Source organism: Aotus nancymaae, unplaced genomic scaffold (genome assembly GCF_030222135.1).
Source record: "Aotus nancymaae isolate 86718 unplaced genomic scaffold, 86718_ANA_hifiasm-v0.15.2.pri h1tg000108l, whole genome shotgun sequence".
Lineage (NCBI taxonomy): Eukaryota > Metazoa > Chordata > Mammalia > Primates > Aotidae > Aotus > Aotus nancymaae.
In genome coordinates this window covers 13,905,577-13,932,963 of record NW_026988523.1, presented here as the reverse complement: position 1 = coordinate 13,932,963, position 27,387 = coordinate 13,905,577, and the positions used below count along the sequence as shown (strand labels likewise).

The 27,387-nt window shown below is 43.6% G+C and overlaps 1 protein-coding gene across 1 annotated transcript in view; it reads right to left on the bottom strand.

Moving 5' to 3' along the window:
* The window catches only part of CACNA1E (calcium voltage-gated channel subunit alpha1 E), a 336,624-nt gene that overhangs the window by 156,336 nt on the left and 152,901 nt on the right, over positions 1-27,387 (bottom strand). Inside the window, exon 7 of the mRNA XM_064370632.1 lies at positions 5,769-5,872. Within this exon, the coding sequence (XP_064226702.1) occupies positions 5,769-5,872 (104 nt within the window). The remainder of the gene's footprint in view (positions 1-5,768; positions 5,873-27,387) is intronic.

Below are 27,387 nucleotides of genomic sequence, written 5' to 3'. Positions count from 1 at the left end.
GAATATTCTCATATACGCCTTGCATCCTACACTTGTGTGTGTGTGCAATAGTTTTACTTTGAAATTTAATTTCTATTTTTTCAAAGTAACACATGTAGAGTTTAAAAAGTCAAATAATTTTGAAAGATTTCTAATGAAAAACTGGCAGCCCTCTGCCTTACCTCTCCTAACCCCTGAGTCTCACTCCCCAGAGGCAACCACTTCTAACTCTTTTTACCTGTTTCTTCTGGTATTCATTTCCAAATTTCTAAATATTATACTTAAACACTGAAACGTCTTTATCTTTCCATCTTAGATATTGCCTAAAGACTTCCTTACTGTGGAAGCTAAGATTTCAGTCTTTGACATCTCCTTCCCCTCCCCATATTCAGCCTCCCCCATGCGTTTAAGGCAATCATAGCATCGTAAGGGGCTATCTTAAAATTCAGCATCAGCAACATAAATCTGGTTGGCAACTGAGCTGAATAGAGGACCTACTTACTATGCTTATATATTTCTTACTGGTAACAATTTCATATTTCATGGAATTAAATGCTCAGAGTGTTTTTGTGTGTGTGCATGGGTACATATACAAATACATACATATATATTCATACACAGTCATGTATCACTTAATGAAAGGGATACATTCTGAGAAATGCATTGCTAGGCAATTTCACTGTTGTGTGAACACCAGAATCTGTACTTACACAGACCTAGATGGTATAGCCTACCACACACCTAGGCTATATGCTATAACCTATTGTACAGCATGTGACTATACTAAATACTGTGGGCAACTGTAACACAGCATTAAGCATTTGTACATCTAAGTATATCTAAACATAGAAAAGGGATAGTAAAAACAAGGGATAAAAGATTAAAAAATGGTTCACCATGAATGGAGCTTGCAGGAAGTTGCTCTGGGTGAGTCAGAAAGTGAGTGGGGAGTGGATGTGAAGGCCAAAGACATCACTGTACACCACTGTAGACTTTATCAGCACTGGACACTTAGGCTATACTAAATTTATTACAAATAGTTTTCTTTCAATAAATTAATCTTTGCATACTGTAACTTTATCTTATAAACAAAAAAATTAACTTAGACTCTTTGGTACTAATGCTTAGCTTAAAACATACATTGTGCAGCTGTACAAATATATTTCCTTTCCTTACATCCTTATTCTATAAGCCTTTTTAAAATTTTTTTTCTTTTAAAAATATTTTGTTAAAAGCTAAGACACAAACAGACACATTATCCTAGGCCTTCACAGAGCCAGGACCATCAATATCACTGTCTTCCACCTCCACATCTTGTGCCGGTGGAAGGTTTTCAGAGGTAATACCACACAAGGAGCTGTCATCTAGGACGACAGTGCCTTCCTCTGGAATGCTTCCTGAAGAACCTGCCTCATACTGTTTTACAGATAACTTTTTAAAAGAGTAAGTAGGAAAAAATTCTAAAATAACAATTAAAAGTAAATACACAAATCAGTCACACAGTCATTTATTATCAAATATTATATACTGTACATAATTGTATGTGTTATACTTTTATATGATTGACAATTCAGGTTTGTTTACACCAGCATCACCACAACCATGTGAGTCATGCATTGCACTATGATGTTAAGATGGCTATGATGTCACTAAGCCACAGGAATTTATCAGATCCACTAAATCTTACAGGACAACTGTTGCATATGCATCAGTCATTGACTGAAATGTCATTATGTGGCATAAGACTGTATACAGTTCTGGCAAAACCAAAATCTCTTTTGAATATCATAATACACATGGGGGAATACATCAGTTTTATTTTTTTCTTACAGATAGCATTTTTAGAGGCCTCTGTCACCGTACTCAAATCTGCACTTGATACTCTAGGCTTCCCTTCATCACTTCATCAGCCTGGGAATCAATTCCCCTTCCTTCTCTCCTCCATTGAATCCCTTGTTTCCGTGAGTATCACGTTCTTCTCTTTCTTCAATTCCTTCCTTATTTTTAGTGATTCACATGCACCAGTAACTTTTTCAAAATGGGTATCTAAAAATATTGTGATTCTATCCTAAAAAACAATTGGTGTTTGAGCCAGATATAGAATTCGCTCTTGGAAATTATCTTCCTTATGAAAGTTTTAGGAACTTCCCTATTTGTTACTTACTGTCAGTGTTACCACTGAGAAGCCCAAAGCTGACCTGATTCCTGTTGCTTTGTAGATGAATTCTATCTCCTTCTTAATTACTGGGTACTTTGAGAATATTTTTTAACCTGATATTCTGAAATTTCATGATCCGCCTTAGTGTGCTCTCTTTTCATTAGTCACGCTGAGTTTTCGGTGTACACTTCATTATTAATTAAACTCATTTGTTCCCTTTTACCTCCACACCCATCTTCTATCTCCCTGCTATAAAATTATCATTAAAGTAAAATAAAAATTAAAAAAAATTACAATATATTTAAAATGTGCCTTTGATTTGAACGTATTTTCACAAACTATGTTTTGTGTGCATGTATTTTATGTAATTGGTATCATATCACAGTGATTCTTTTCACTAAACTCAGTGTTCTTAAAATATCTTATGTTCCACGTGTACACAATATTTGTTGCTCTGTGCTACATAGGATGCCATAGTACATACTGCTGCATACTACACTGTGGTATACATCCAACATTTTACCTATAAAACTTCCCAGTTACGGACGTCCAAGTTGCCTCCAGCTCCCCACTACCATGAGACAATGCCCGAAAGAACATCCTTGCACCTGTCTCAACACATCTTTTAATCTGGCGATGTGAGTCTTTTGGTTCTAGGAACATTTCTTGTATTTTTGTTAATTTCTTCCTTTCCATTTCTCTGTTCTTTTTATAGAACTCCTATTATAGTCGAATGTTGGATCCATCCTATTTTGCTGTTCTATTTTCTAGGTAATTTCATCAAATGTATATTCCAAACATTTATTATCTTTATTACAGTCTTATATTTTTACATTATTTCATTTTTACATTTAATGTAAATTTACTTCTTAAAATGAATGTACATTTCACATTAATTCCAAGAGCCCTTAACCTCTAAATGTTTTTTAAATATTAGTGGCCCATTATTCTGTAAGTGAAATTATTTCTCTTCTATCTCTGCAAATGCAGTTTTTTAAAGTTGTCTGCTACTCCCTGTATTGTTCATATTCCCTCAATTTCCTTTTTTCTATTATTTTATTTCTTGTCCTTTCATGTTGTGCATTTTCTTCAAATGCTGATGATCCCTAGCTGTGTGTTCATATTTAAGAGCATGGCACAAAAGCTCATTGGCAACTCTGTATGTATGCCTGGAGCTTTTGGAATGGTGAGTGTAATGGGATGACTGGGAGCCCCCCAAAAGATGTGTTCACATCCTAAGTCCTGGAACCTGTGAATGTTACTTTATTTGGAGAAATAATCTTTGCAGATATAATTAAGTTAAGGATGCTCAGATAAAAGATCATCCTAGCTTATCAGCATGGCCCTAAATCCAATGACAAGCAGCCTTACAACAGTAAGGCAGAGGGAATGTGCACAGAGACACTGAATAAGAGCAATATGATCACGGAAGCAGAAACTAAAGTGACGTGACTATAAGCCAAGGAAGGCCTGGGGCTGCCAGAAGCTAGAAGAGGAAGAAAATCACATCTCCTTTAGAGCCCTTGGAGGGCTCTGATAAAGACATACCCAAGACTTGGAAATTTACAAAATAAAGACATGTCATGGACTCACAGTTCCACATGGATGGGAAGGACTCACAATCATGGCAGAAGGTGAAAGGCACGTCTCACATGGCAGCAGACAAGAGAAGACAGCTTGTACAGGGAAACTCCCCTTTATAAAATCGTCAGGTCTCATGACAATCACAAGAACAGCACGAGAAAGACCCACCCCCATGATTCAATTACCTCCCAGTGGGTCCCTCCCACAACACCTGGTAACTGTAGGAGCTACAATTCAAGATGAGATTTCGGTGGGGATACAGCCAAACCATGTCAACAGCCCTGCTAGATTTTGGACCTATATCTTCCAGAACTGCAAATGAATAAAGTTTCTCTCACAGTTTTAAGCCACAGAGCTATGTAATTAGTTGCAGCAGCCATAGGTAATGAATACAGTGAGTCTCACCAAAGGTGATGAAGTGGGTATCTGTTTCTCTGGTCTTCCCCAGATATCAGTATAAATTTGTTCCTTCTCTTCAGACAGACAGTTTCCCCAAAGAGGAATCCTCTCCACTCCTACTAGATTGCTATATTTTTAAGAGTCAAGCAGGAGAAGTGGGCCGGACTATGCACATTTGGTTTGTACTTTCATTTAGCCCTACTGTTTTCAGTACAACATACAAACACCAGCCTCAAGTGTACCTGACCGTACCATTCCAAGCTTCTCTGATTTCACATCTAGAGATTAAGTCTCCTAACTTTTGCCAGGGTGGGGGTTGGGTGAAGCAGATACTTCTCAGAACTGCCTGGAGGTTAGAGTGGGGTGGAGCAGGGAGTCTAATGTTCCTTACAAGGACTTTCCATCACTCCTTCCATCTTGTTTTCAGCAACACGTCTTCCCCAGCTCTCAGACCTACCTGGTGTCTAATTCCTGAGCCTTTCTAGGGCTCCTCAAGACAATCAGTTTGCTTTTTTACTGGTATTCCCCATTGTAAACAATTAAACTTCAGTTTTCCCACCACTGTCAGTTGCCAACTTTTTCTATGTTCAAAATTTTGTTGACATCGCTCATCTCTTTCGTGCCTCTTGTTCTCTTTGTCCTTGTTCTCTTCTTAAAATTTATTTTCTCTGTTAGTGGAGTTTCAAGAAATGACCAACTTAGTTCAATCTGCCATGTTTAAACAGAAGCGCCACCTTATACATTTTCATTTGAAGAACGTACGCCACTCTTACAAAAAGTTCAGTTTTGCTTAGAAAAATGTAAGAATCTCCAAAATATATCCCCGTCTCAGCTATCCTAAGATGTTACATTATAATTTCTTCACACTCCGTGACAAGTCCCATTTTTTCATCTTTGCTTGTGGTGCGACGTTCCCCTTCCTGAAATGTTCACTCCCATATAGTCTTTGTAATCCTACTACATAGTTCATAACCCAAGCAAAATCCCAGGCCTTCATGTAACTATCCCTGATGACTTCGGACTACATAGATTTGTCCTTTCCCCAAAACAAATGACTACATCTTGTCTAAGTCAATCAAAGGACTCCTATCCTCTGTTTCACGTGTTTGTATCATCTTCTTGGCAAAACATGTCTCTTGAGGAAAGAAACCACACCTCATACTTTGTGTGCTCCTGGCGATGTTCACCATAGTATTGGACACCAAATAGTTGCAGATTTGTATAAACTAATTCAAGCCACAAATATGAGACTTGAAGTCCAATACACTACAGAGTAAGAAGCTTTTGAGGGAAAGCCTATGTCTAATTCAACTTTATTTCCCTAAAAACAAGCACAATGTTTGACATCCGTCTCTGACTGCTGAGTTACTGAATGAAAGCATGGATGGATAAATGAACTCTCACTAGATACTATGTTCAGTGTTGTGTATGACATCAAGACTTTTAATTCCTGAGAATAATCAAGATTATTAGAACGATGGTTCACTTCCACATTCCCAGCATCTAGAAAGCATTTGGCACAGAGGAACTGCTCGGTAAGTGTCTTCTAAATGAAGGTTAAATGAATGAATATGCCATGAGTCAGGAGGCATTAGTTTACAGTTAGCAGTCAGCAAATGAGTTAAGAAGAGAGAATCATCTGGCTCACCCGGAAAGCACTCCCAGGACTAGGTTGAGAACAAAGAAGGATCCAATGATGATGAGGGGGATGAAGTACAGCCAATTCCAGGTGGCTCCTAAGGCATCATTGGTCTGAAAGAAAGAAAAAATGGTTCCTTAATACTTAAAGCCATCTTCCATAAGTAAAACTTACATTCCTGCAGCTTCACACAGAGGGTGACGTGACGAGTGCAATGTAATACAGTTAAATACTGCCTCACTCCATTCTCAATTTGGTATTACCGTGAGTTAGCTCACAACCTCCCATGTACGTGAAGAACAGAGCATCAGCCTCACCATAATACTCTGAGTTGGAATATTCTCACACACTCGCTTAGCACACGAGAAGACAATACAGAAAGGTCTGATACTTTTCCAAGGTCACACAAACAACCACTGGTTCTATAGCGTTGGGTAATGTGTGTTCTAAGGCTTTGCACATGAAATTGGGGAAATTCTCAAAAAGACAAAGGCAGCCTGTGCCCAATCTATTCCATGGAGGCTAGCAAAGGCCTTGACAGGGTTGTTGGGAAGAAATTTTAGGGTCTTCTGCGTCTTCCTCAGCCCTTGACCCGGGCTCAGCTTGCTTTCTTTCATCATAGTACAATAGTACAGAGCTGGCCCAGACCTGGTCCCAGCAAGGCTCTGGCCAGAACAAGGAATAAACCTAGATTTGAAGGGCGATCACTTGCACTCTCTCTAATGCTAACACTCAGTGAATGAATAAATGCCTGCAAATCTGTATTCTGGATTCTTGAACCATGAATCAGATGCAAGACCCTTGCATGGACAGGGACTGAGGAAGAATTATATCTCATGACTTAAACAAAGGAAGCGATTCTTAGCAGGATGTCTTATTAGAACCTTGAACTAGAGCTTGGGAGTATTTTGAGAAGTCCTCTAACAGTTGTACCACTCAACTAAGGGTTCTCAGTGTTCCCCTTGACTCCTCCTCCCCCGACAGCACCTCCAAGTCTTTCCAAATAGTCTTCCTGAATTGCATTTCACATATGCAGGGCTTGAAATTCCCTCAACCCCAGCTCCACTTTTTCACACACAAACTTAAGACCCATTTGAAACTTAACAGATATTTTATCTCCATTTCACTGGAAAAAGAAGGCCAAAGTCAAATGCCATGCCTAAAACTCACATGCTAAACTAGTAAAATTAAGATCAGAACTCAGAATTTCTATGGCAAAATATTTCTTGTTCCTCTAATTTACCTTTTCCCCTCTCACTACTAAATTTTGAAAACATATTTTGATTCATTGTCTTCATGCTTCCTGTGGACTTCTGTGACATTCTTGTTTTCTCCCAAATGATCTCATTTCTCTCTGCCTCCCATTCAAATATACCAGTCTGCAGAATATAGCCTCTTACCAATCATGGCACCTATCACCGTAGTCATCCAGTAAAAACAGCTTCTTTCACTTTTAAGTTCAGGGGTACATGTGCAGGTTAGTTATATAGGAAACTCATGGCACAGGGTTTGTTATACACATTATTTCATCACTCAGGTACTAAGCCTAGTACCCAATAGCTTCTTGATCCTCTTCCTTCTCCCATCCTTCACCCTCCAGAAGCCTCCAGTGTGCTGCTCCTCTCTCTGTGACCATGTGTTCTCATCATTTAGCCCCCACTTGTAAGTGAGGACATGCAGTGTTTGGTTTTCTATTCCCATGTTGCTCTGCTAAAGATAATGGCCTCCAGCTCCATCCATGTTCCTGCAAAGAACATGTTCTCATTCTTTTTTATGGCTGCGTAGTGTTCCATGGTGTACACGTACCACATTTTCTTTAACCATTCTGTCACTGGCAGGCATTTAGGTTGATTCCATGTCTCTGCTATCATGAATAGTGCTGCAATAAGCATATGCATGCATGTGCTTGTATAACAGAATGATTTATATTCCTTTGGGAAACCCGGTAATGGAACTGCTGGGTTGAATGCTAGTTCTGTTTTACTAAAACAGCTTCTAAGGCAATCTCCTTTCACCAAACTTGTGTCTTTTGTTTGCCCCTACACTATTTAGAGAGAGATAATTGTAATTGAAGCAGAATACAAAATAAAAATAAACAAGAAAACACTTTCTGAATGGGAAGAAACAGACGCAGGAACCTGACAATTTCAGTGTGTAAGATGGAGCTCTTTGGTTCAATCAGGTCTGGTCAGCTAAATGCAATCAGGGAAGACATGGGCCAGACCTCAGAGGAAATTGTTCCTGCATATTAGCAGAAAGATGCAGAAGAACTAGATGCCAAGAGTTGTTGAGGGTTTTAATGGAGGTAGGGAGCCGTTTTCTCTGAGATCGTTAAGACATGGATCTTCCCTATGAGCTGAAAAATGAACTGCAATGATCTTTGCATAGCTAGCTCTGGGTTTATTCATGATTATAAATCAATCCTTCTGTAAGGCTGGCTAGCTTTGATAATTCACCCGTAGAGCTGCGGATTAACAGGGTTTATTCACTCTATGGCTTAGACAGTGGCCAAACCCCACCACCACCCCCAACATTCCTTGGCAACAAAAACTGAGTCTACACCGAGCACCCAGATAGGACTTCGTTGCCCATAAACATTAGCAGGTATCAGCAACAGCAATGATGAACTTGTGACTGTTAAGACGTTTCTGTTCTCAAATAATTGAGCTACAGTTTGAGGGTGGCTCAGAGCAATTTCACTTGGGTGACTACTTGCAAGGGATGCTGTAAGGAGGATGTCCAAAATTACATTGTTCTCATTGCTAGAGATTTGTAAGAAGTTAATGTGTTTTGTGGAAAAGGGACTTCTGTAACCAAAAAATTCTGGGAAACACAGCAGATTATATATTCTTCTGTGCCTGTGAGAAGATCCACACACACAAAAAAATGCTATTTACCTTGTTTATTCTATCATTTCATAATCGCTTTTGACCATGGAATCCTCATTTTCAGAGAAAATCTAGTAACACATCAAGGAATCCAGTCTATGAAAGGTAGGAACTAAAGTGGGCCAGAATCTGGAATGAATCAAACACCAGTGACGAGCACTGTCTTTTAATTCAGCATTTAGTGAGGATGTTCTGGTTTTGCTTCAACCTATATTCAGGCAGAAACCTTAACTGTCTGCTCATTTCTGTATCTGGCACCTAACAAGAGGTTTGGCCCACAAAGCCTAATCAAAAAAGTCCACAATTCTAATAAGAAGATTCTCCTCTTAAAAATACGCTGATACCATTCATTCTGATAGCCCCCTCTCAATCTGTAGAGATTTCTCTGAATTGCTGCAAACGTCACCCACCATGGTGTTGGGGCCTGCTGGATGAAAAAACAGGATGGGAACTTGAAGGAGAAACAGAATAGCTGGGAAGATACCAGCACCAGCAAGGCCCTGGGGGTTCTGAAGATGGCTGACAGCTTTAAAGATTCTTCTGGAGAAAGCAGCTTGACAACTCCCCTAGATTATTCACATGCCTTTTAATAGGCTTGTCCCCCCCACCCCAACACCTTGCTCCTCTCCCTCCTGTTCCATCCTTCCTGGCCAGGTGGCCTCCACTCTCCGTGCCTGCTTGTCCATGGGTCAGTGACACACCCAGTAGGACAAAGGGACACACCTCAGCAGGAAGCAGGCAAGCAAAGAAATGCACACTTCCTCCTTCAAAATGGCAAGGTTCTTTCTGATGCCAGTTAGGACTTCAATCTCCTTCTGATTCATCATTATTAAAACAAAATTGTCCAGTGTAGGAGAGACGACGACTTAAGAGTCCTTTGAGATTAAAAAAGCAGCAGCATTCAGCAACTCAAGGCAGCAAGTGCCCAGAAAGCACGTGACGCGGGGGTCGGGGTGAAGTTGCCAGTTCAACAGCGAAGTTGTGACTGTTTTCTCTCTTGTGGCACGCACGTGTCTGTCTCAGCAGGAGGTGCGAGAGAGAAGGGTTGCCTGTGAGAGGGAGAATCACTCATTCTCTCTCTACAGCATCCCCACTTCTGTGACAGAGTGGCAGTTATCACAAGCTCCTTTCATGTAAGACTTGCATTCTGTTTTCCCCAGTGACAGCAACTCTTCCTTCAGGAACACTGGACAGCCATGCTAAGTACTCCAATCAAGATCCTGACCCCAGAAGAAACTTCACAGCCCTGACCTCTACTGTGGAGCAGCTAAGGGAAACCAGGGCCCTCCCTGCAAAGAATGCTTCCCAGAGAATGCCAGCCCCTCCATCCCACGCCACTCATGGAACACCTACCATAAGTCAGACATCACAGAAGAGCACTTCTGTTTGGTCATTGTCCTCTTACATAGGGCACTGAGGCTCCTCCCATCTCCCAACATCCTCCCCGCCCAGCCCTACCCTAGACTGGCATGCTGGCTGCTCTCCATCTTCCTCACCTGCCGATCCCCTGAGTGACACACACATGCACACGTGCGCACGACGAGGGTGATGACAGAGAAAGCAGTTCGGGGGCGGTGGCCCACCTGCACAGGAGTGCTCAGCGGGTACCAGTCCTGACACTGTGGGAATGTATTCCTTTGGGAACCTGACTGATGGGGGTGGTGAGCTCACCCACTCCCTCCGTAAACAGGCACACATGGCAATTATCACATTAATCTCCAGGGGGTTGAGGAAGAAGTTGCAAGGTGGGGTGGGAGGAGCAGGATTGGAGAGAAAGATGGAGACAGAGCAAGCAGGAGGAGAGAGGTCCCACGGTTCCCCGGAGCTGAGGCTATGGAGACAGGGCCCAGCCCCCATCCTCAGAGACAGGTCTCTAACAGGGTTCCCCAGGGCTCCATGGAAAGCATGCTCCCTGTCTGTGCACTCTCTTCACAGAGCAGCTCTGTGAATTGCCAATGATTGAGTGGGGGAGGCTCTAACCGGGGAGGCTGAATTGCCTGTGATTGAATGTGTTGGGGCTAGGAGTAAGGCAAATGCTGATTCCACGGTCCTTTGAGAAGCAAAGGGTCTCTGGGGAACACCAGCTCCACAGGCTGGCAGCAGCACCTGCTGGCTAGAGCAGGGCTGGCCTAGGCAGGGTTTCCTCCACTGCAGCACTACCGGCCCCTGTGGACAGAGAGTTCTGTGTGGTGGGGGCTGTCCTGTGTGTGCCTTAGCGGATTCCTGGCCTCTACCCACAAGATGCCACTAGAACTTCCCCAGCTGCAACAATCAAAACTTGTGAAATGTCCCAGGGGGCAAGATGACTTTTGGTTAAGAACTGCCAGACTCAAGGCTCCATCTCAAGGAAAGATCTTTGGCTTCATTAATTATTAACTGAGCTCAGGTCAGGAGATAGTTGGAGCAGCCACCGTAGGCTACCAAAAAGGCCAGGCCATTCATCTCTGCAGATGCATCTGTCCAAAGCCTCTGCTGACCAGCCCCGGGGAGAGGCAGTGAGTGGGGAAGGAAAGAGGCTGGGGACTGATTCAACTGCTTCACACCTTCCCTCACAGCAACACACCCAGCCTCCTGCACCTCATGGGCCAACACACCCTCCCTAGGCTCCCATTTCCTCCAGCACCAAGTGTGACAGCTCCTGTCCCACCCCAAGGGACTTGGATTCCATGTCTTGGAGCTGAAATGCCATATTTTTTATTCAACACATTCATGGGACACTTACTATGTGACAGACACTTTTCTAGGTGTTCAGGATAAATGACGAGCAAGACACTCTCAGTCCCAGCCCTTTGAAACTTGTGATCTAATGGGGGAGACACACGTGAAGCAAGTGAGCACACAAATGTCACTCTAAAGTGCAGTCAGTGCTATGAAGAGAGCACAGGGCACTGGGGCAGGTGGGCCTGCACAGGTCCAGGAGGTCAGGAAAGGAAGCGCTGAAGCTTTCAGGGAAAGCAATCACACGGGAGGCTATGAAACTACCTTGGCTGAGACAGCAGAAGCCAGAAAGGCAGTGAAAAGGTTAACTATGGAGGTGGAAGAAAGAGGGAGAAAAAGGTTAAAATGAAGACATGCCAAGAAGTGGGGGGACATACAAGGGGAAAAGGAGGGTGGGGAACGCCCTCTCGGAATGAACGGCGACTACCTTGCAGTAGCAGCCCCACCCCGGAGCTCTGTGTGGATGTTATGCTGAAATGCAAGTCTTAAAGGTACCCCCTGACTTTTTCAACACATGTATCACTGGACAGCCAGCCTTCAGATAACCCTAAGGTCTTCCTCATGTCCCTTCCTAGGCACCCTAACCCAACCCAAATGTAACATCATCCCAACTTTTAGATCAATCAGTTAGATTGGCCTGATTGGAAATCCCACCTGAATACTTCCCTGCATGTGCTGAGCCATCCACAGGAATCAGCCACCCGGGACAGCCCTCTCCCACCCTGCCCCTGCCCTCCTCCATGTCCAGCTCTCGTGAAGGACGTGGCAGGTTCTGTGGCACTCCTGTCCGAGTCTCATCCCCCTGCTGCTATATAAGTGTTGGCTGCTTATAACTCACACCTGCCTCACTCCTGCACCCTTTTCAGATGCTTGCCCTTGACTGACAGACCAGCTTCACCTAGAATGTTATTCTGGACCCTGCCGGCGATGATGAGGGGGTGTAACAGACAACTGCCTGATGCAGGAGTATCAGTGGCCCAGCCCTTTGCCACTGGGTAAGACAATTGCTGTGGTGTAATTCACACTTTGGACTGTCCGTGGAAACAGGCTGTTTTTCCCTTGACTATCCTGCTTCCCTCACATACCTACAGTTAACTCCTAAAAGCAGTCCCTCATTAAATCACTGCCACAAGAGGCTTAATTTCATGTCGGTTTCTAGGGAATCTGATTTAAGGCATTCGATTAGGGTTCTGACTGACCATACAAAGCTGGCAATACCCTTTCCCTCAGTCACACCAGTTGGATGGTGTTCCCACCTCAAAGCCACCGCATGATTCCTCTGATCACATCCACATTTTAGGGAAAGGATACAATGTACAGCATACCCCACAAGTCACTGGGCAATTAAATGCCCATAACAGGTTTCCTGCAGACTAGGAAATGCAGTCATACTCTCGGAAGAGGATGATGAGAACAAGTCATCCAACTCACCATTCCATAGGAGAGGAACCTGAGGCCCAAGGAAGCCAAGCAACTTCCCTGAGGATCCAAGCAACTTATCGGCAGATCTGGGGCCACAATCTAGACCCAGGATAGGTCAACTTCTTGCAAACCCTTGACTCTTCATGTCTGCTTTAGTTCCAGAACTCTTAAAAGCAATTCTACCCATACTACTACCACCATCTAGAGCAGAATGAAAGATAGGAAAGTCACCACCAGGATCTTGCAGCGAGAAAAACAACAGCTGTCTTCTCAGCCCCCAGGCAAGAGACAAAGGTGGGGAAGCAGGGGAAGGATTGAGAACCTAGAGCTCCAAGTGAAACACAGGCACCTGCTGTCACCCAGCCAGGAGGCTGAGCCTGTCAGACCCAGGAGCAGGGCGTTTCACTGTAACTCAGAGCCCTGAGTATATTTAATAAACATAGTAAGTCTCCCCACACAAACAATCTCTAAAGGCAGCATCTGGCTTAGACAGGGGCCGTTATGAGTAATTAAGGCTTCTCACATATTCTGATAATTCCAAACCCCCTCTGGACTTGATGCAGCCACCTTCTCCTCACTGCCCGGATTGTCAGTGATTGTCACTGAGGATGCAGCAGTGCTTTAGTCTAGAACCAAAAGGACCTTGGAGAGCAATTTTTTTTTTTTTTTGAGACGGAGTTTCGCTCTTGTTACCCAGGCTGGAGTGCAATGGCGCGATCTCGGCTCACCGCAACCTCCGCCTCCTGGGTTCAGGCAATTCTCCTGCCTCAGCCTCCTGAGTAGCTGGGATTACAGGCACGCGCCACCATGCCCAGCTAATTTTTTGTATTAGTAGAGACGGGGTTTCACCATGTTGACCAGGATGGTCTCGATCTCTTGACCTCGTGATCCACCCGCCTCGGCCTCCCAAAGTGCTAGGATTACAGGCTTGAGCCACTGCGCCCGGCCGGAGAGCAACTTTTTATTTGGACATTTCACCACCTATTGTTCCCCTTCTTTTGCCAGTGGGAAAATGTGGCAGAGTCAGTTTGGCGAAGAGGAGTAGCACAGAAAGAAACCCTCCTCCACCCAACCTACAAGCAGCCACAAGACACTACCGAGATCAGGGTCAGGAGCTCTGGCTGGGCAGCTGCAAGGGCAGACATGGCCCACCCCACATGTGGGCAGCCCTCACCACTGGCAATGGGCAGGCAGGTACCCATGTGCCAGTGAAAACCCATCCACACTCCTGGGAGGGCAATTCAAGAGCAAATAGTGGTGCCACATAGGACTACGAAGGCTGCTGTGGCAGGAAGTGAGCACCTCCAATATGAGCAGGGCTCATGGTCCTGCTGTGCTTAAAATCTCTCTGGTTAAATCCTAGTAATTCCAACGTTGATGTCATGATGTCTGAACTCTGATACAGAAGCCCAATAGGGAAATGCCAGATCCTCTAAAGAAGGTCTTGTAACGGCTGGGGTTGATCTGGGTTACACAGGGTTTCAATATTCTATTCTCTCTACTTTTGTGCATGACTGAAAATTTCTATAATAAAAATTTTAGGGTTTTTTTTCCAAAATAAAAATAGTTTATTTAAATAGTTCTGGGTCATCGGTGAATTTCAGGAGAAATCCTTTTTTAGTCTAAACAGTGAAAAATGTTATTAATAATAGTGATTATAACCTGTGGGGGGAGTGAGGGGGTAGAAAGAAGTTATTCTTAAAAATTACTTTTATATTTTGTAACTTTCACGTAATAACAAAGTATTGTTTTAGAGTTTGAAAAAAACGATTATTAGAAAAAAATTAAAAAGAAGGCCCTCTGCAACTGCAGCCCAGGGTGCTGGGGAGGCAGATGCTCTGGGGTCCAGGACAAAGGCAGCTGACCCTGTGCTGGCCATCCAGACTGGCATCCCACTTTGCTCTGCGAAAAGGCCAGTGTGTTGCTCTGATATCAACCATCACCACTGTATGCAGATCAGCCAAAGCAGGTGAATTTAAGACAGGATTAAAAAGAACATGCCCAGTGGTGATCAGCTAAAGAGCATTACCCCTTTGCCCCTTCTACAGGGCTTGCTGATGAAAGACTTGTATTATTTAAAGAGGAGCAAGCACCAGAAAGGGCTCTGAGAGCAAGAGAGGAGGCGAGTATCAGAATGGCAAAAGAGTATAGGAGGCTTAATATATCCTCTACTGTGAACGTTTTGTGCAGTGCCCATCCTATTCCAGAAATAATTCCAAGATAACCAGTCTTCGACCAGTCCCTCTGATTCTCCACTTTGTCCTACGGTTGTCAGAGATCAATCCTTCTGGTCACCATCATTTATTGCTTTTCCTGACGTTCCCCTCTCCCCTCCCACTAACAAATCACTATTTTCCACTCAGTCAAATATGAGTACTCTAACCATCACCTTACAGATTCGAGAGCTGGAAGGAATCACAGCATCTTGCACAAACCCCTCATTTTACAGAAGGAGAACCAAGGTTCAAAAGCCAAGTGACTGCCAAAAGGTACTCCACTCACTGGTTATGGAAGGAGAACCAGAATGCAGGGCTTCTGACCTCCAATCCATTCTGCACAGCCCTTCTGTTTGGTCCACTCTGTTTAGCACTTAATTATATACAGCTCTGCTCCCTCTCATTATTTTGTATGTAATTAGTGTCGCCTCATGATCTCATTTGAAAGCTACCTGAGGTTGAAGCCCATGATTGTCTCTCATTTCCTCTGAAGGTTAAGATCACTGAAATCAGACCTGTAAACACTGCCATTTAATGAAGATAGGAGCAAGGATAGAGATGTCATGCAAGGCTTCCTAAGACTGCACTTTCACCCAGACATGAAGTGGAAGATGGATTCAGTTTGTCCAATCAACAGAGGAAGATATTGCAAGGAGAGAGAAAGAGGTGGAAATGCTAAGGCCACAGAGGACTGCCTTTGGTGGCAGTAAGCAAGGCGAGGTAAGACCTAAAGGATCAGGTCACAGAGGACCCTGAATGGTGATAAAAACTGTTGGGATTTGCTCAGTCCCCATGAACTCTTCCTCCTTTCTTCTCCCTCCTGTCTCCTTACTCCACCAACTACAAGTCCTCTCAGACTTGAAAACACTGCTAAGCCGCTATAAGGCTTCCCTTAAACATGTCTTTCTGCCTCACTCCAGAATTCCCCCAGAAATTAGGCACACCTCACAGTAGCATACATATTCATTCAACGCTTTTGAGTGTGTACTCTGCACAAGATGAATGAGAAAGGAAAACAGTTCTCAAGGGCTTTGCCATCCTAAGAAGGCTAAGTCATCAGTACCAATACCTGTAATAGAAACCAGAACATTAAGTGCTGCACTCAGGCATTTATTTGCACTTACTTACAGACCTTCTTTATACGTGTTCTGTCTCTTTTACATATGGGTCCTCCATTCCCATTAGGGCTTAAACACAGAACTGCATCTTTATTTCTGTGTTCACTCTACCAATGCCTAGAATATGACTCCACAAACAGGAGATTCTCGATAATGGTGTTAGTAATAGGAGATTATAAACCCGCTGGCATTATTCTGCTTCACAAGCCTATATGAGTTTCCTTCTCTGGAAACAATATATCACGTGTAAAATGTCATCTCTGTTGACATATAGCAAGTGCACTTAGCTAACTCAAATATTCAGCACAGCCCATAAGAGCAGAGGCTCGAGAAAAAAGCTTCAGATTTTTTTTTTTTTTTTTGCTTTCATTCTTCCCCACTCAATGAATTCTGAGCAGACGGTGAATTAATTTATCATTGAACATCTCTGTTTTAATTAATGATTGTGTATCAAACACTGTGTAAGACTGGTTAGCCTCATTGGTTTCCTGAAGAAGCCCCGAGACAGTTTCATTTATTCTGTGGCCACAGGAAACACTCTTATTCCTTAATAAAAACAGGCTGAAAGCAAGGAACCATGGATTGTAAGTCTTTGTATCTCCAAAACCCAAGACAGCACTGATGGAAGACATGGCCAATGAGTCTACATCAGCGTTGAGGGAGTGATAATGAAATGTCAGTCCTACATGCCCATGCATCACCAGAAGGCCCGAGGGTAGGTACATGGGTGAGTTTCTCATAGCACACTGAGCTACAGGTGTGCACAAAATATTCTCGCCTGACCTCTTTAACAGACCTTGGGGACAGTCAGTCCTCAGGCTGGTCACCTCTATTTGTTACTAACTTATCCACTTGCCCCAGTGCCAAATAATTGTTATTAATAGGAATCGCTGTGCCAGGCGATCATCTGTCAGGGACACTGATGCCGAATTCCTGCCTTGAGTAGGTGCCTGTATCGGACAACAGATGTGATACAGGCATCTACTCAGACCCCGTATTTCTCACTTTGCTTCTCCTCTCTTTCATGGACTCTAAGTCTCAGATCCCAATTCTGCCACTCCGCAACCTCCTTCTCTTTTCTCATCTCCTGATGTGTGTACTCTCTTATTCACTCTGCCGCTGCCCTCCTAGAAATTCATCTTGGTTCTCCTCTTTCTCCAAAGATACATGAAGTTCATTCCAAATGAGTATTCCCATTGGTCTGGGCTCAACAAGCTTGAAGCAAAACAAAGATAATAAAGTAATCATGCTCATTGTTTCTCCCATCTGAGAAACATCAGGAAGAATCCCCTTTTACTTTGACCAGACTTTGCGTAGCTCTCTCTGCTGTTCATCAGGGTGGAATGTATGAAGAGCAGTGAAGATGGGAGAGCAATACAGGAATGCACATAAGTTGTCGGAGGGCAGAGCCAACCTAAACCCGTGCAGATATCTTTCTGGAAGTATGAAGAAAACATAATTAAAACATTGTTATCTGAACATTTTCCTGTCACTTAGATCCTAGCGCTCCATGTAACAGAGGGGAGAAAAATAATAATGGTTTCCACTTGTTATGTGGTAAAGCAGAATCTACCAGTTTTGTTTTTATCCTTTCCTGAGCTCATCAGAGGTAAGAGTGATAGACCATCTACCCTAAGCTAGACACCGGACCAGGTGCATAGCATACGTTAATCTTCACAACCACATGCAAGAGAGGTGCTATTGCAACAAAGTGTATTAGTCTGTTCTCACACTGCTATAAAGAACTGCCCAAGACTGTGTAATTTATAAGGAAAGAGGTTTAATTGACTCACAGTTCAGCATGGCTGGAAAGCCTCAGGAAACTTACAATCATGGCAGAAGCCAAAGGAGAAACAAGGCATCTTACTCACAAGGAGGTAGGAAAGATAATGAATACAGGAGAAACTGCCAACACTTATAAAACCATCAGATCTAGCAAGAACTCACTTGCTATTAGGAGAACAGCATGGGAGAACCACCCCCATGATTCAATCACCTCCACCTGGTCTATCCCTTGACAGGTGGAGATTGTGGGGATTATGGGGATTCCCATTCAAGATGAGATTTTGGGTAGGGACACAGCCAAACCATATCACAAACTGACAAGGAACAACAATACAACCCAGGCTCAGAAGGCAGGGGATGTGCCCAAGCTCCCACAGTCAGCCTACTGAAGATTCAGAATCCACGCCTAGCTTGGCCTCTCCTCAAGAAACTACACTGTATTGCCTGGGGTAGAGGGCAAGGGGGCTGGAGATCAAAATACAATGTTTTAACTTAGAAAGTATTGGAGAAGGGAGTTATGGATGCTGGTATTTGCAACAGCAATACCAGTGGAAAAAAAGTCATTTTTAATTTCATATTGTAATCTTATTCTAATGTTGTGTTGTTTTACTTCCTTTGATATCTACATCCTAACTTGGCAATTTCTTCTCTGCTCTGGATGTCAGATAAGGTTGGAAGACTGTCACAGCAAGTTCCCTGGCTAGTTGTACAACAGCCATTCTGTTGCCAGGGAGATCTTGTAAAGTGGGGCAAGTGATTCCCAGGCACAGCTGGCTTCATTCTTCAAAGCAGGGGAGAGTTGTCATTTCTAACCGACACATCTTGCCCTGTCTCTCCCCGGCTTAATACCCTGCAATGGCTGCCCACGCCAAATCCCTTACCATGACGGACCCAACCTCACCTCTCTAGCTCATCTGTCTCTCACGGCATCTGCCTACCTGTATACCAAGTCACGCAGCCACACCCAGCTTCTTGCAATTTTATGTCACGTTCCTATTCTACACTATTGCTCAGTTGTCCCCACTGCCTATAATGCCTTCCCCAACTTTTCCACCTGCAAAGTCTTTGCTCAAACCCTGATTGAATGTTACCTTCACTAAAAAACCTTCCCATAGTCAGTCACTCCCTTATGCCCTGCACTGAATCCACCATACCACTTAACTGCAGCATAACTATTGTGGGTTGGTATGTTGTTCACTTCTACAAGACTTGACACCCCCAGGAACAAGGAGCAGGTCTGATTTGTCTGTTTCTGGCTCAGAACCCAACTTAGCTCTCCGTAGGTGCTCGGCAAGTGTTTGTTAAATGAATAAACAAATAAGGGAATAAACTGAATGTATGGCTCCAATTAAATCTGAGGCAAGCAGAAGGGACCAAAAAAAAAAAAAAAAAAAAAAAAAGGAAAGAAAGAAAAAGAAAGAAAGGGTGATTAGAAAGATTTCCCAAAGAGTTAATTAAGTGTCTAGGGTTTTTTTCCCCCACCACTAAAATGGCAAAACTAGTAGATTATTAGAGGGGCTTTATCAGGGATTATCACTTAATAAGCCCTTTCCAGGTATATCTTGCCACAAAGAACTTCTAATCCTCTCTGTAAGAAGAAAGGCTCTATCACTCTTATCTCTGATGAGCTCAGGAAAGGATTAAAACAAAACTGGTAGATTCTGCTTTCTCATACAGCTACAGTCTCAGCTGTGAAGCTGGGTCTGGGAGACAGAAAAGAGAGGTTTGACTCAACATGAATGTGGACTGTGGTCCTTGTAGAGTCCCAGACAAAGATTGGGGAACTCTCCCTGACTTCCAAATAACAAGAGAAAAGCACCTCTCTCAGGGATGGGGGTCATATCGAAGAGGGGAGAGGGCAGCCTCTCTGAAGAAGGTTCAGAAAGCACAGCCTCTTTGTTGATGGGCATTGCTAGGAAATGCTCTGTTAATGCTGACAGCACCAGCCCCATGGCATTTGGGCCTGAAAGTGACTCTGTCTCTCTAGACAGCAAGGCTGAGCAAGGCTAAGCTTGAAACTCTCACATCCCAGCCTGAGAATTCTGCCTTCTTCAGCTGTGTCAACCAGAGACTGTAAAGCCTCAGTCCTGACAATCTCCTCCCTCCTCCAAAACAAGTTTCACGGTCCAAATCCTGGCCATCCATCAAGTCCTTTCTTATATTCCACTGGGGTTTACTGAGTCTCTGACAGCCAAGTAGGGCTGCTTCCTCTGACTGGTGCTCCAGGGGCTTTTCAGGCCTGCTTTGGAATTCTCTAATCCCCACATTGAGGTTCAGCCCCTATCCATTCTCTTGACAAAATCCTGGAGATTTATTTAGTCTGGAAGATATCAATTTATTTAGCCCAATTCTGTGATATTCAGCATCAGATCAAAATATATTGGTAATAAGAGTCAATATGTTTTGGAGTAATTACTATATATGCTTTGCCTACATTAGCACATTTCATCTTCTCAGTAATCTGTTGAAGCAGAAACTAATACTATAATCTTTTCCTCTGATGAGGAAACTGAGGCACAGAGTGGCTGAGTAACTTGCCTGAGGTTGCACAGATAATGACAGGTCAGGACTGTATCCCTAGCAGTCTGACCCCAGCACTCTTAACCAATATGCCCTGTACATGGTACAGTATCTGAAACATAGTCAAGGCTCCACAAACATTATATTAGTCTCACGTTAGATTAGAATTCACATATTATTATTTAAATAGGTTAAGCTCAGTTCTCCTTATTCAATTCTTGGCAAAGAAAGAAAAATAAATGAATAGGTCATTATTATTTATATTCCTGTCATCTAAATATTTTACTTGTCGTGAGTAAGGAGTCAGTTGCATACTCTTTTAAATCTCTTATTACTTGCAGGTTATTACAATATTTATCACCCCACATAATAATTACTTATTTACTGTGTCTTTTGTACAGATCTGTGAAGTCTTAGAAGACAAGGTTTTATGTTTCTCTAGATAGCTAGTATCCAGCAATGTCTGACACTGAATAGGTGCTCAATAAACACCTGTTCTATGAATGGATGAATGAGCTAATCAAATAATTTAAAGTCAAAATGGAGAGGAATATTCCAGCCACAACCAAATCACACTGGATCTAGAGAAGTGGTTCTGAGCATGGCCCCTTGTCAGAAATACACTTTCTTGGGTCCTGGTACAGACTCCAGATCAGAACTCCAGGGGGAAGCTCAGACTCCAGATCAGAACCCTAGGGGAAGCTCAGCAATCTGTGTTTTAACAAGCCCTTTAGGTGATGCTTGCTCAAGTTTGGGAACTGCTGGTCTAGGAGAAAGTAAGAAATCTGCCATGAGTAGCCTTAGCTGCTACATGGATGTATTATATCTAGGAGTAAAAAAAGAGGGAGAGAGAGATCTGAGGAAGGAGAAAGCCTGAGGTTGAGTGGGGAGGAGGAGAGATGACAGAAGGCTGTGGGGAGAGACGCAGAGGGAGGAGAAGAGGAGTGGGTGAGAAGGAGATTGATTCACCTTACAATTGCCTGCAAATGAAATGGGTTCATGATCTCAACTGGGTGCTGCCATAGCAACAGGTACAGCCCCTCCCACTACCCCTTCTTGAGGATGACCAGGCATCCGATACACCTACGCTGAGTCCTGAACCCTGCAAAAGGATTTAAGTTTCAGGAGTTGGAAAAACAGAAGGGAAAGCGTAAGGGAGAATCTTCCTACATGGGCTCTGGCCCCCTTGGGGCTCTTGGAAAGGCTGCTTTATAGCATAAAGGCAGAAGAAAGCTTTTCTGTCTCAACTAGTGGTGAAGACATACCTGGCTGAAAGCCAGTGTAGAAGTGCTGGGGTGTGTCCTCTGAACGCCAGGTCATACCATAACCAAATCTGGCTAGGATGGCACAGCTGCCCTGTGGGACTTCTTGCTGGAAAGAATGATCAGTTTATGAGGAAAAGGAGAGAGCCCATTGTAGAGGCAGAGTTAGAAGCAGAGGAAGGCACAGCAAAGCAGGGAAGGGTTACTCCAGAAGCCAGGTGAGGTGACATACCTGGAGAAGGCGAAGAGAAGCAGAATTCATATACAAATTCAAGGTTGGAGGCTCTGATAGGAGAACAGAGGCTCCCACCTCTATAGATAGTGAGGAGGAGGAGGCTCACAGCATTGTCACTGCCCTTTGCTGGAGCTGCCAGGGCACCCACAAGGCGAGCACACACCTAATTGGCCTCCCGAATAAAGCCAGGACGGGGACTGCAAGAGGAGGACATCGAGATAAGCAAACTGCACAATGCTCCATATGTTCGATGGAAATAACTTAGTAAAAGTGCGTTTACAGCCAATTAGACATTAAAAGTAAGATATAATTGCTGTTGCTATGTTTGTTTCCAAGAAGAAATGTGTTATGATTAGACTAACAGGCTAGTGTTAGAATTCTGAGCAAACTGCATGGAAGATAGTCTCGCTTTCTCTCTTGCCTCTTGAGAGAGGGAAGCAAATGAGAAAATGCTGAATCAATAAACTATGGCTATGTTCAGAGTATCTGCCCTCAGATAATCTTTGTGCAGCCTTGACCCCTTTTGCAGGGGAGGGGAGAATGTGCTGAGAGATTTCTCATACCTGATTTCTTTTAATCCTCATAATGACCCAATGAAGTCATCATTATCACCCCCATTTTACAGAAGAGCAAACTGAGCTTAGAGGCGTGAAGTGGCACGTAAGGCATAAGATGAGAGCTAGGATTCAAATCCACGTCTGCCTGACTTCAAAGACCAAGCTCATTGACCCACAACAAAGGACATGATCTGTCCACATTAATGGAAAGGGGTGTGGTCTGGTGGGCCATGAATTACCCAGGGGCTGTGATGCCTTCTCCAGCCTAAACTGGGTATCTCTCACTGGACAGGTTATCTCTGTGAGACATCGTAGGCTAATGGGAAAACCCTGGCCTCACCTCTTTCTTCTTAGTTCTGTGATAGTGGGTAAATCCCTTAACCTCTCCACACTTTAGTTTCTCAGTGTGTATAATGGGAATGTTAATCCCTATTATGAAATAGCACTTTGAAGATCATAGGCGAAGTACAGTCTGAGACCAGGCACGATGGCTCATGTCTATAATCCCAGCACTTTGGGAGGCTGAGGTAAGCGGATCACTTGAAGTCAGGAGTTCGAAACCAGTCTGGCCAAGTTGGTGAAACACCATCTCTACTAAAAATACAAAAATTAGCCAGATGTGGTGGCAGTAGCCTGTAATCCCAGCTCCTCAGGAGGCTAAGGCATGAGAATTGCTTGAACCTGGGAGGTGGAGGTTGCAGTGAGCCGAGATGGTGCCACTGCACTCCAGCTTGGGTGACAGAGCAAGACTCCATCTCAAAAAAGAAAAAAAAAGAAGACAACATATATATAGTCTGATAGTTATTAATAACTCCCCTGTCTGCCCCTCTGCCTATAATGGTATTCATTGGCAGTTCACTTCTCTGCCCCTCAAATGCCCCATCTCTACCTTGCATGGATTAGAAACAGTGCAGCTAAAACACTCTGCTCAACGTATGACAAGCAGAAAGCATTCAACAAGTATTAGCTATGGTGGTAAGAATGAATTTGAATGCCTGGAGTGGATACCATGATATTACAATCAGGTTCTGCTTTCAGAGCAGACACTCTTATTTCCCAGCTCCTGCAAACGTATGCCACACACAGCTGCACCGTTCCTCGGGAACTGCCCTTGCCTCGATGAGACACACCTCTGAAGGGGCATCCGGTTCTGGTGGTGTGAGTGAGCCTTTCCTCTGTTTGACTTTGGCTTTTTTGCATCCTCAGGTGTATCTTCCCAAAGCACACTTCGATAGATGTTCTGCGTCCAATTCCCTCACGTAGAGCTGACTTCCAGGAAAACTAACCTAAGATAGTACCTACATCTTACAGAGTGCTCAATAAAGAGTAATTGTAATAATAGTAATAATAATAAAAAACAGTAATAATAAAAATAATAAATAATAAAAATAGTAATAATAATAAAAAACAGTAATAATAGTCTTCAAACTCAAAAGACAACAGTATTGTTCAGGCAACTCCTGGAAGCTTTAAAAAACTGTTGGCTGGACTGTGCATTCTCTGAGGAAATGGATTGTGTCCTGAATGTCTTTATGTTTCCTCCAAGCGCCCTGTAGACGGCAGACGCTCCAGAAACATTTGACTTGTACAGGTTCTATTTCCATTCGGCCCAGAATCAAATCAATCTGCACGGTCCAGGGGGTACAGATTTCATTTCCACGGTGTTGACACATGTGGCTCGTAACTGGAACACACAGAGGCTCAGCAATAAGGAACTTTATATATGAAATCCCTCTGACAGGATAACTTTGTAAAAATGGGCCACACAGATCACAGCAGGAAGTGGGTTATATACGGGCTATAACTGTTATTAATTCTTTTAAAATTAAATATTAAATATTTAACAAAGTTCACATCTGTAAAGACAGTGTTACCAACCTGATCCCCAGCGTTCTAACCAGAGGGGCATAAGCTCCTTGGGGGCCAGCTAAACCCTGGCAGCAGCTCCTTTTAACACCTGCTTCCACCCCATGCCTCGACCAGGGTGACCTAAAGAGCCAGCGGCAGCACTTGGAATAAAAGCCAGCTCCCTTATTTCCAATCCTGTATTCTTGGGTTACTCTGTATCTTCTGTAACTGGCTCCTCTGGAAATGTAGGCTTAGAAGAAAAGAGGAAATACACAAGCATGGCTCAGTCCATGCAAAGAAACAGGCTAGCTCCCCACTCCTGCTATCCCTCAGTGATATCTCTGTGGAGGCTACAGGGTAAAGAGAAGTTGAGAAAAGAGGTGTCATATGAAGAATGTGTAGCTCCCAATATTGCATCAGCTTATTCAACTCAAGGTGAATCTCGTTCACTCTGAAGTCCTTGGGGCTACACTGGGAGGAACTATTAGACCCTCAGATTTGTTGCTGTTTACACTGGTTTCCTGCACTTCATGCACTAACTCTGAAATCCCCTGGAAATCTGATTTCCAGTGGGGTCTTGAGATCTACTTGAAAGGTGAGGAAATCTGATCTCCCTGGGTCTGTGGAGCCTTCCAGGGGATCTAGGAAAGCCCATGTGGATGACGTGTCTCCCACAAAGGATCTATCAGTGCAAAAAAGTGGTCGAGCCTGGGGTTCCTCAGCTCTCTACTTTCAGCTTGCCAAGAGGGAATAAAATGGGCATTTTGCCAGGTGAGCTTTCAGTCTGATCCCTGGAAGCTGCAGATCTATCTCCTTTTCCTCTTACTCCCTCAGGTGCTCCAGGCCTTACTCCACACTGACAAGCACCATCCCACTGAGGGGGCAGGCAGGAGGTCCATCTCACCACCCAGCCATACTGCAACAATGCCCTTTCCATCTGGGAATACAGCCCAGGCACTCCCTTGGAATCCTGAACACACTCCAGGCACCTCTCTTCTTACTGAACACCACCTAGGCTCAGAGCATGACGCTGGAGGGACACACTGTGAGGGGACACCTCTGATCTCAGGCAGCTTAAGATGTCTTCAGAGAGACTGAAAACTGCAAGGATTCAAGGCATAGCAAATGATATACAGACAAGAAAAAAAGACGTTTAGAGAGGGGGATAGGGCCTGAAGGCTTGAGTTATCCTACAGGACTTTCTCAAAAGAAGTCACCCTGGGACCTGAAACATTAGAGCTCTTTCCAGAGTAAGTCTACTCTCAGCCAGAGGTCTCCAACATCAGCCCAGACTAATCAGCACACAGCCTGGGCTGTGGGACTACCTATAATCACCTAATTAACTGAGGATCACACACCTGGCTGGCAGCTCGGTCACCCTGGGCACCAGGCCGAGAAAGCTCCCCTAATTATGCAGCTATGCAGCATCAGGCCAGGTTTGTTTGTTCTTAGAGAGTCGGGCCTTCAAAGAGCCCTGGGGCTGAGGGTGACAAACCCAGGGCTCCTGCCAGCCAGGCCTTCCAGCTGCCTGAGAGCAATTTCAGAAGGTGCTGGCCAGCCTGGCCTGGGAGGAATGAGGTCAGAGTCACAAAAAACAACACTTGGGAGATAAGCAGAGCTCGAAACCAGTGCACATGGAAAGCCTGGCACACGGTACACAATTGAGAAATGTTTTCTTTTTAAATAATAACCAAAGTAAGAAACGAATGAGTATCAGGCTTTAAGGGGGGGCGGGGCATGTTAATTACACTGCTTTGTTCCATACGTGAAGGCAAAGCCCTCGGGATGAGGTCGAGAGTTCATCTCACTTGGCATAACTAAGTTGTTTTCTACCTGGTTTGAACATTATGGCCAGACAGTAGCAGAAAATGTGTATTAATCAGTTCTTAATTTCTAGGTACTTGTTTTAATTGTCTTTGTATGTTAAATTACAGAGGCATTATGTATACAATGGCAATACAAAGATGTATATAGAAAAAGTTAGTTGCCCCACCCCATCCATATTTCTAAATGGTTGTCTTTTTCTTATAAATTTATAGGGGCTCTTTATGTGTCACTTATAGTTTTGTTTTATGTGTAATTATTCTTAGTGCATTCATCATTTGTTGACATTATTCATGGTGTCCTTTACCATTAATAAAATTGTAATTTCTATATAATCATTTTTAATCTTGCTGAGTCAGATATGAGAGTTCCCACTAAAACTGAAAATATTCATGTTTTTTTTCTCTCTCAATCTTATTCAGGGGTGCCCTCCTATGTCATGAATATAAATTGAACTTACAGACTGAAGTAAGACAATTCACACTACAGAAACTCCACAAGTGTATTTGATAGAAAAGTTGAGAGAAAAATAATAGTGAAATAACCCCTCCGTGGCCATTAGGGAAAAAACGTTGCAAACAACTTTTCCCCCACTACTCACTCCACGTAGAAAGCTAAGCAAAGATCATCAGCTGCTTCACTGCTTGTCCTGAGACTGAAACTCCTCAACACCAAAGTCCTTCCAGTTAGTCAGTCCCATCCAAACCTGCCTCTGATTCTGGTCTTCCGTGGATGGGCACCACCCAAGTAAGTTCCTCCTCACATCTTCCAATCCCTTCAGTAACCCCTGCCCTGGGAAGCCTTTCCCAGACAGAGGGACTCCGCTACCACAGCTTTTCTGCACTCCTCGGATTTGCACTTACCATCTCCTACAATAACCGTTTGTCTGTCATTCTTATTTGTATTCCCAGTCCCTATCACTGGGCCTGAGACATAGTAGTTACTCCTTAAGTAGTTGTTGAAAGAAAGAGAGCAAAGAAAAAAAGGCAAGAAAATCAAGAAAGAAGCACTAAAATCCAAACCTGAATGTTAGCGGTTAACTGCCAACTCAAGATCAATCAGTAATGAATGTTAAACATTGCTGAAATTACAGGGAAAGTTAATGAAGGGGAAAAAAGTATTCCATTTACAAAAAGCTGATTGACACACAAGATTTCAAGAACATGCCTGGTTCCTGAAGAAAAGCCCGCCTACACTTCAGGGTTGCAGGGCTGTCTTTCTCTCGCTAACATATT